This window comes from Ictalurus furcatus, chromosome 28 (genome assembly GCF_023375685.1).
Source record: "Ictalurus furcatus strain D&B chromosome 28, Billie_1.0, whole genome shotgun sequence".
Classification (NCBI taxonomy): Eukaryota; Metazoa; Chordata; class Actinopteri; order Siluriformes; family Ictaluridae; genus Ictalurus; species Ictalurus furcatus.
In genome coordinates, this window is record NC_071282.1 from 3,117,156 (window position 1) to 3,127,428 (window position 10,273).

The window sequence follows — 10,273 nt, forward strand, 5'->3', positions numbered from 1 at the left end:
TTCTAAAGCAATTTCAGCTTTATTATTATTATTATTATTATTATTATTATTATTATTATTATTATTATTATTATTATTAACAGTTCCAGATAATGGCAGAAGAATATGATTTATGAAGTTCAAAGCAAATGAAAACACCAGAGACAGTTGAAACCACATAGCTGTACGTATCTCCACACTCTTCGTGGATTTATTTTTTCCCAGTGAGATCATGATCGCCATTTGTATCTCACTGACGTTACAATTATAACTATGCATGTAAATCCTGCTGCCACTTTGTGAACTAAAAGTCTGACAAGTTTTAATGGAAAATTAAAAAAAAACAACAACACAATGGCAGTAGAATAACATAATTTAAATAGCAGTAGTGATATTGTAGCCTGTGTAACTGTTACTCCTTCTGGATTGGGTAACAATAACCCAGTTTATAACGTGACCTATTTAAACTATTTGAATACATTTCAAAATCATCAAAATGTTGTAAATATGAAAAACAGTCATTTTATCCAGTTAAATTTCTCCCATTTCTAGTTTACACTCTCATCCGTGCACACAGGAAAACTCTGATGCAATGGGACCCGAACTGCTAAATAGAATAAATGTCCTATTTCCATTTGTAAGACTTTATCAAAACTTCAGGGTGATTTTGAGCTGGTATTTTTTTTTTTAATCACATTGTTGATGTGTAGTTTAGCCTCTGTGCTGCTCTTTCACACACCCATCCCTCCACCTGCTCACTGAGGTCAGAGGTCACACCGAAGAGCTCACAGTCAGACTCATCATCCGCATCCTCACCCTGAAAAGTCATAGTTATATAGTTATAACTCACAGTCATAAAGAATCTGCATCATTCATATTTTTATCTGAAACATATATATATATATATATATATATACTTGGGACTGCTGGAGTGTTCCCACAATGGCTAATTAAGGAACAAAAATTCACACTGCTCATTATCACATTTTTGAATACGTCGCAATATCTGCTTGCAAGAAATATGTTTGAAAAAGAATGCCATTTGTTGCAATAGAAGACTAGCGGGGACAAGTACTAAAATGCGTGGTTGGCAAAAAAATTATAACAAAAAATGATAGGGTAGCCCTTTTCTTTATTCGTGTTTCTATGTTCTTACGATTGTTTTCAATAAAGAAATGAAGTCTCTGAAGCAAGCGTCTACTGCAATTCCTCCACTGTGCAAAGGGTCACAGCAATATCACTGCAACCCCCCCCCCCCCCCCCCAACTTTATCTAGGTTCGCCTCTGCAGACACAGGAAAGTCATCAGGACGGTCGGCTTTATGCTCCGAGTTGTTCTGTAACATGACAAACTGTATTTTAATGTCTTATTAGTCATAGAAGAAAGAAACGCTGTTGAGGGAACAACTGTTTATAGCTGCTACAGCACAAGTGATGACGGGAGCTAACTTGTTTAGCAGACGTTCCACACACACAGTCATGTTTCATTCTCTACGTAGATGATTTACAACACAGCAGTGTTTACTCCTACAGTATTTACTCTACAGTGTTTGTGTATACATGTTGCTGAAATGTCAGCTTGGTCTCATGTCAGAATGGGTATTCAGAATGGTGTATAGTAATAATTGCAAAGAATACCATCGACAGGAAGGATTTTAAACCGTCTCCAGAACTATGCAACTGGCTCATTCTCACCAGCATGCGCTTTCCGTTGGTCTGCGATTGCAGCCAGTCCTACACACACACACACAAAGGTAAGAGGACAAAGAAACAGAATTAGGAATTTTCCATAAACTATCTCTGTAATTTGAGAAAATACACCTGGTAGATGTTATAACTGACAGATTATATGTGCTGCTGTTTATTCCTCTCAGGGATGTATCCAAACTGGAATATACTGAATGATTTTTTATTTTATTTTTTTTAGAAAGAAAGAATGCATGAACAGGAACTTTTTCTTTAACACACTAACATGGTAAAAATAGCAGAGACACCATTTGGTACAAACCAAAAAAAAAAAGCTGCCACACCATAGATCTCACACAGACCACAGACTGTCTGTATACAGGGCAGCGTATTTTAGCTTGGGTAGCCCCCCCCAAAAAAGCGCAATAATTTAATTAATTAAACAAACATTAACTTCTATGTGATTTTTTTTTTTTTTTTTTGCATTGAAATGTTTTATTTTTAAATTAACCCCCCCCCCCCACCCATTGTTATTAAATGAAAATCCTATCAAAAAGTCATACAGGCATTATAATTCAAAGGAAACCGTTTACATTATCAACAGCGCCGTGCACACCGTGTCCAACAATCTTTCTGGAACATAACAAACGCACCATTAAAATAAATCTAATAATAAATGATTAGTTAGCGATTGTTGCCAACTACAAGCTGAGTATAGAAAGCTTGCTAACAAGGTCCACAAGGTGACTGATTGAGGTCCCATCCCGCCAGTGATTATCCAGTAGAACATTTTTGAAAAATTACTTCCTGTTTAGACCACACCAAGTTTAAATCGGGACACAGTTAGAGATCTGTACTAAACAGATACAGATAACTAAAAAGGCATTTCATTATACCCCTAAGCTGAAGACTATATTGTGCTTACACTACTTCTCACCATTAGACCATATGTTTTCACACATACGCAACTTTTAGACAAGTTTTTACACAGCCACATACACACCCAAAGTGTGAGATGGAACAAAAAAAGCAGATATTGTGGTATTGTGCTAGAAACTGCACTGATCATCATACTTGCACAACTTAAACACAAACTACACTTCTTCATTTTAAACAGTAATCGAAAGACATCTAAAAGATGAACGAAACCTACGTTTTGTATATATCCGTGTGTGCATGTGCATGTTTGTGTGTACCGTGTTGGATTTTGTTACAGTCACGAGATTGGCCTTCCTCTCGGCACAAAACCTTTCAGCCACGTGACAGTCGCCCTGATCAGTCCAGAACAAATAGAACATTTCGGCATGGAGATACCACATCTCTAGGAAAGAAAAACAAGGCACGTGATGTTTTCTGATATATGCAATATAGCCAAAAATATCTGGACACCTAACCAATCACACCCATGTGAGGTTCTGGAATGTTCCGTTCGACATTTAATCCCCCTTTTGCTATTTTAATACCTTCCACTCTTCTGGGAAGGCGTTCCTCTAGATTTTGGCCCACATTTATATAAGTGTGTGATGGCCACGTAGGTGTTAGGAATGTTTTAAGTTTTTCATCTATCAGCCACAATACTTTAACATTATATTTAATTAAGATAAATGGAAATTTACCTTGGTTGGTCTTCTGGTCATTCAACACTTCTGCTGCACTTTGCCTAAAGTGGTAGTCTACAAAAGAACAATTTGTTGTTTTTTTTTATTGCAACCTAGGGATGTAATGTAATGCCATTATCTATATGTCTATCTGTACAGTACTCCCAAAATCTGTATCTGTATTTGCATTTAAAACTAAAGTGGGTAAGATTTTCATTCATTAATGACGCATAATGTCGCATGACAAAAAAACCATGAGCAATGAATGTACACGTTATCTTTTAAGACCCCCAGCATTACAGAGCTCGTGTGGGCTGTATGGAGCAGTGGCTCTTCTAGGAAGTGATAAGGAGATGTTTCTAAACTGATAACGTGTTTGCACAACCACACAGGAACTTCATGACATGGGTAGACCAGAGACTGCTCAGAACGAGGGCACTAAACAGCACAAAAACAGGGCAGAAAATGTGCGGACTTCCCTGGCATTGACAACAGCAACACACATGGGATTGCACTCAGGACTAGACGTCACATGGGCATGAATTGCGCATGGAAGATCAAGGCCAGAGATAATTCAACCAAGATTGGTGCTGGAAATACACTACAAGTGCACCTGCTATTCATATCATAAGACCACAAGTGTATTCATATCACCAGACCACAAGCGTCATAGAGAAAACTGTGTATGAATTTGTGCTGTGTATTTTATCCTCTGATAGATCTATATAGTTTTCAACAATAAACACATTTCTCAGATAAATTGGACAAAACTCACAGTGTATCCCTGTGACCAAAAGGATGGTGGTCAGTAAGAGGATGTTTATGATGAGAAGTAGAACCATTATCTTCTTCCCTACATTTTAAAGGCAATTAATATAACATACAAATGAAAACCACAACAGTAGATGATTTCATTATAGTATTCATTCATTCATTCATTATACTTGACAGTAATAATATCATTCTAGCTTCTGGTCTACCTCTATAAGGTCCCACTGAAGCATCAGTGTATGTAAAGCAGCATTCAACCATACCTCAGTTTTCTTCAGCTATCCATCCCTTCCTTACCTGAAACATTTCTTGCAGCTACTGTTGGCAATGTCTGCAGAGACTGATATATGTCCTCAGTTTTTAGTGGTTCCCCTGGATTATCGTACTCATTCATCTGCCTGGAAGTCCTCTGCTGCATCTCCATCATACAAAAAATACCCACTACGACAACCAAACAAAGAGACTAAGGAATTCACACACTACAAGCAAGGCTAGAGATTTTTTTACTTTGTGCTGAAGTGCAACCTTACGTACAGCTTTCAAACGTCCCACAGATACCAAACACAGCACACATACAAACCATACTTCCGTCTACTTGTAGTTTCTGTTCCAGGAAAACCACACGAACATTTTAATTCTCTATTTTCCCCTGTGATTTTTTTTTTAACACCATACAGCTAAAATCAAAAGCATGCATTTAACGTGTAAGGATAAAATTTAAATCATGTATGTACAATTATTAATGTGAACTAATAAGTGTGATGTACCGTATGTGAAAACTGAGGAATACCATTAAGGACACACATTTCTTTTTAGTAACACTTATTTTTCCAGCCTTTTGTTGCCCCATCCCATTTTTTTGGAGACATGTTGTGGCCATCAAATTAAAAATGACCTTATTTTTTCCTTAAAATGGTACATTTCCTCAGTTTAAACATTTGATATGTTTTCTATGTTCTATTGTGAGTAACATATGGGTTTGTGAGATATGAAAACCATTGCATTCTGTTTTTATTTACATTTTACACAGCGTCCCAACTTTTTTGGAACTGGAGTGTGTGTGTACCCTGTTGTCGTTTGTTACAGTGGTGAGGTTGGCGTTCCTCTCAGCACAAAAGCTATAAGCAATTTTGCAGTCACCGTGGTTACTCCAGAACAAATAGAACGTGTCATCATGGAGATACAACATCTCTGGAAGATCATGAACTGAGGAATACCATTAAAGACACACATTTCTTTTTAGTAACACTTACTTTTTCAGCCTTTTGTTTCCCCTGTCCCAACTTTTTTTTTAAATGTGTTGCGGCCATCAAATTATAAATGACCTTATCTTTTCCTTAAAATGGTACATTTCCTCAGTTTAAACATTTGATATGTTTTCTATGTTCTGTTGTGAGTAACATATGGGTTTATGAGATTTGCAAATCATTGCATTCTGTTTTTATTTACATTTTACACAGCGTCCCAAATTTTTTGGAGCTGGGGTCGTACTAACACCCTGCTGGTCTTTTAGTATTATATGTACAAATTTTTGCCAAAGTGCTAAACAGCAATTATCTTGTGGGAAAATCCCCAGACTACAGAATTGGGATTTGATTACTTTTACATCAGTAAGTCTTGATTTTTGACTTCATGTGATTATTGTGTATGCAACTTTTAATGATGATAAATCTTCTAATCTGACCCTCTTCTGCTGATCTCTCTTCCCAGATAATGTGACAGGAACGAATGTTGCTCTAGTGCTGCTCCATCACACATTTAAGTTATGACTTCTGCAAATGCTGTTGTGAATATTGTCGGATGCAAGACTGTAAGGGTTTTATGAAGGCTTTTCCACTAGGTGTCAGTGTTGTTCCCTGTGCATTGTTTGAATTGTGCTTTACTCACTCTACTGAAACTGTAGATTTGTAAGTTAATATTTTCATTTGTAATTGTGAAATTCCTACAGTTGCTAGACCTGGCCCTTGCTGTAGCCTTAATCATTTGTAATATTTCCTGAGTTATTCTTATAAATTGTCATTCTTCTCCAGCAACATCATGTGTTTCTGCAGTGCTACATAACCGCAGATCAGTAGGAAATCAGTGCTATTAAGAAATAAGATGAAGAAAACAAATTTGAACTAAAAATCTAAAAATGTTTAATGGAATGTAAAGATGCAGTGATGATATTGTAGAGCTCAGTCTTATTACTTATTCTGTTCAAGGTCAAACAAATCCATTCAAAATATGATTTTTTAAATTTTTTTTTGTTAAATCAAAAGATGCTGTAAATAAGAAACAACAAACAAGAAAAAATGGTTTATATTTGTCATAATTGAGTTAAAGATAATATATACTGGATATTAAAAAATACATTTTGTAGACAAGGCTCTGGGTCAATGGGACGTCCACTGCTAAGTAAAGCAAAGCTTTCTTTTCTCAAAGCTTCAGGATGTTCAGAGCTGGTATTTTAGCACCCTCTGAAGCGCGCTGGTGGTCTTTCACACACCCATCCCGCCACCTGCTCACTGATGTAAGAAGTCTCACCGAAGAACGTACAGGCAGGCTCAAGGTACTGAAAAGAGATCCACTCACAGTTAGAAAGATCTTTGAGTGAAAATTCAGTAGTTTCAAGATCAATATCAAAATAATATTCAAATGCATATTTTTCTGTTTGATTCACTTGATTGTGATGTTATCATCTATACAGTTGTATACAGTATATATACTAAGGTTTGTTGCAAGCTAAAACTGACATGAAACATTTTTTTTTCAGTTGTGCAGCTGCAAATCAGCTGCTTATTTTAATGTGCTCGTTCTGACACGTTAACATTTCTATAGTAACAGCTCATTCGCAAGGGCATGAACGGCATCTCTCCACTTACACAGAATTAAACATGCATAATTGCTTATATGGTGAAATCTTATGTAAGAAGGCATTTATGCATTTAAGACTGAGAGCTTTATGTTTTGTGTTTGGCAAACTGCTTTTTTGTCTTATCGACTTCATGAGAGGGAAGAAAGATACACTAGTGAGGGAATGACTGTTTAAAGCTGCTATAATGAAAGCGATAGCAGGAACTAATGTTCCAGAACATTAAATAACAGCATTAGCAGCTGTTACATAGCTGATTTACAATGCAGCAATCTAGTCTACAATGTGTATTTATAAATGCTGCTGAAATGTCAGATTATTCTAGAATATGTATGAGCATGATGAGTATGAATAATATACAGCATATGATACTGCATAGTAATAATTGTGATGAATACCCCCATGTATTCCCGCTCAGATTTAGGATCAGGCAGATCATGGTCACCCGAGTGGAACAGTATATCAAGTAGATCATTGTCTAAGTCTTGTGAATGCGGCCAACGAAGGCCATGTGTGTGGTCCTTTTTCACCAGCAGGCGCTTTCCATTGATTTGTGATTGCAGCCAGTCCTGCACATACACACACACACACACACACACACACACACACAGAGATTGATTGATTCATTGGTGGTCTTATGGTGGTCCATATGACTAATCCAACATAAGATGAAAGTGACAGTGCATGAGAGAGAGAAATCTACAATGTACTTACAGTATCTTTCATCACTATGAGTCTTCTCACATTTTTAAACACATACAGGCCCAAAATAGCTGAACCAAACTGCAGATCTTGTGGCTTAATGTGCTAGAAACTGTGCCGATCATAGTGGCAACTCTGTATTAGAGTTTAGAGGAACATGAGATATCACAGGGCGTTGATGCAAAATAAAACACAGATTTCGCTTGTTTAATCACTCAGTGAGAATTCTTAGAGCACTTTACATTGAAATACTTCATCAACCATTGCTTTGCTGTTTTGAAGGAAATTTGATATTGAAATTTTGATATCTTCAGGCCAAGTCCAGCTAATCTAGTAAGCTTTACCTGTAATGCGAATGGTATTGTGGATTCCTCCAAGAGAAAACCAGTCAATAATCCATGTTTAAAAACAACATTGAACAAATTAAAGTGAACTTTGTTAATTCCAGTGCCTAGATTTTTTACATATGTGTGTGTGTGTGCATGCGTGTGCATGTGTGTGTGTGTGTGTGTATGTGTACCCTGTTGTCGTTTGTTACAGTGGCAAGGTTGGCGTTCCTCTCAGCACAAAAGCTATAAGCAGTTTTGCAGACACCATGGTTACTCCAGAACAAATAGAACGTGTCATCATGGAGATACCACATCTCTGGAAGATCATGAAAAAGTGCACATCATGCTTACTGATATATTTGGAACGTCTTAGAAGAATTATGTTTTGTACAGCTGTCAGCCAGTATTTTTACTGATTTGATTGGCCGTTCACCTTGGTTAGTCTTCTGGTCTTCTTCCCCACTTTGCCTGAAGTGGTAGTCTACAAGACAAAATGCTCATTTATTTTTTACTTCAACCCAGGGATGCAAAACAATGCCACTATCAATGTCTGTAAATGCTCCCAAAATCTGGATCTGTATGCATATTTGAAACTGATGCCACATAGTGGCACAGACGATCCAGCTGCCCTGAGGATGCTCAAAATGACGGCACCAAAAAAATAATAGCACAAACAAAACAGCAAAATAAACTTTAAACTCGCCCATTTACAAAAGCAATAGACATGGTGTTGCACTCAATCTATGGACACACAGACACACACTATGCCTGGAAGATCATGGCGAGGGAAATCTAACCAAGTTTGAAGCTGGAAATCCACCACAGAAATAAAACAACAACATGCCTTTTATTCATATCTATGTTTGTATACATTAATATGAACGTTTTTAATAATGTATTCAGCTTGTACTGTTTACTTTACACTCTGTTCTCAAACTGTTAACCACTCAAAAGTGTGATATAGTATATATATGCTAAGTTGCATTTTCCAACCACCAAAAAACCACCAAAACTTTTGCTGAGGAAAAGTCTTGTTTTTCTCTAATGTAAATATGCAGCCTGTGATCTTTCTGGACAATAAACACACTTTCCAGATAAAGTGGACAAAACTCACAGTGTATCGCCGTAACCAAAAGGATGGTGGTCAATAGGAGGATATTTATGATGAGAAGCGGAACCGTTATCTTCTTCCCTACATGTTTTTTTAAAAAAAAGACCATCAGTTTAACATAAAAGTTAAAACCAAACTCAACAGTAGATGATTTAAGTGTTAATTTTACTTGAAACTATCTGAATGTAGATATCTTTATGATTAATCATTGAGTACAAAAATAATCAGAATTTTTTCCTGGTTCTGGTCTACCTCTATAAAACCACACTAAAGCAACATTCATTCACCACAGGTCCACAGGTTGATACACTCTGGCATTCAAACATTGGTCAGTTTATCCATCCATCTGTGCGTTCAGACATCCACCTGCATTTTAATCTAAGAACATGTTCTGAAATATCCTCGTATTCTCTCTTAAATGCAGAAACAGTAGTGAAACTCTCATTCATGAAGTCACTACAGTGTTCTCCTTGCTACAAGACATTAATAATTACATGGACTAATATCCATGAACAAAATGAAAGGTACCACTTTACCCTGTAAAGAAATGTGAACGTAAATTAGGCCTTAAACCCTTGTTCTGTTGTTGTTGTTGTTAACAACAATTTTTGTTGTTGTTGTTGTTGTTGGTACCAACTGCTCTAATCTCTCTTGAGGTGAAAGTGTAGTCAATATTTAATGTTTTATAAAGTGTTACATAATTAGAGATTGAACTTTGTAGCAAGCAGTGTAGCGTGGAAAATAAGTAGGCCATGAAATGTTCTTTAATGGAAAGTGAAATATTAATAGCTTACTCTAGGTGTAGAAATAAAATAAATTCTATATAATGTTCTAGGCATGCGTGTGCCAATAGGTGTACAAAATCTATCTATCTATCTATGTATCTATCTATCTATCTATCTATCTATATCTATTCAAGATGTTAAAGAAAGGTAACCTAAAATACCAAACAAGCCATACAAGTCATACATATGTAATTAATAAGACGTGAACTAGTCTAAAAATGTGGTCACTTACTGCACACCTTATGTCCATTGCCTTTTATTTATTTATTTATGTATGTATGTATGTATGTATCTATGTATTTATTTATTTATTATTTGAAGTTGGAGTATTAGGACACTACATCTAGTAGGTGGCAGCAGATACATGCTGCACATACAGTAGATACAGATAGAGTAAAGAAAATGGCGTGTCAGTAGTTTCATGTGGTTTGTTTACATCTTTACATGAAACAGTTAAAC

The 10,273-nt window shown here is 36.3% G+C and overlaps 1 protein-coding gene across 1 annotated transcript; it reads right to left on the reverse strand.

Moving 5' to 3' along the window:
- Positions 1-10: 10 nt before the first annotated feature.
- Positions 11-4,467, reverse strand: LOC128603448 (uncharacterized). The gene is made up of 6 exons (XM_053617880.1): positions 4,331-4,467; positions 4,038-4,115; positions 3,281-3,337; positions 2,861-2,985; positions 1,617-1,712; positions 11-796 (listed from the first exon to the last, which is right to left on the reverse strand). The coding sequence occupies exons 1-6, from the start codon at positions 4,458-4,460 to the stop codon at positions 671-673; spliced, it is 612 nt and encodes a 203-aa protein (XP_053473855.1). The 5' UTR covers positions 4,461-4,467; the 3' UTR covers positions 11-670.
- Between the last annotated feature and the right edge of the window lie 5,806 nt (positions 4,468-10,273).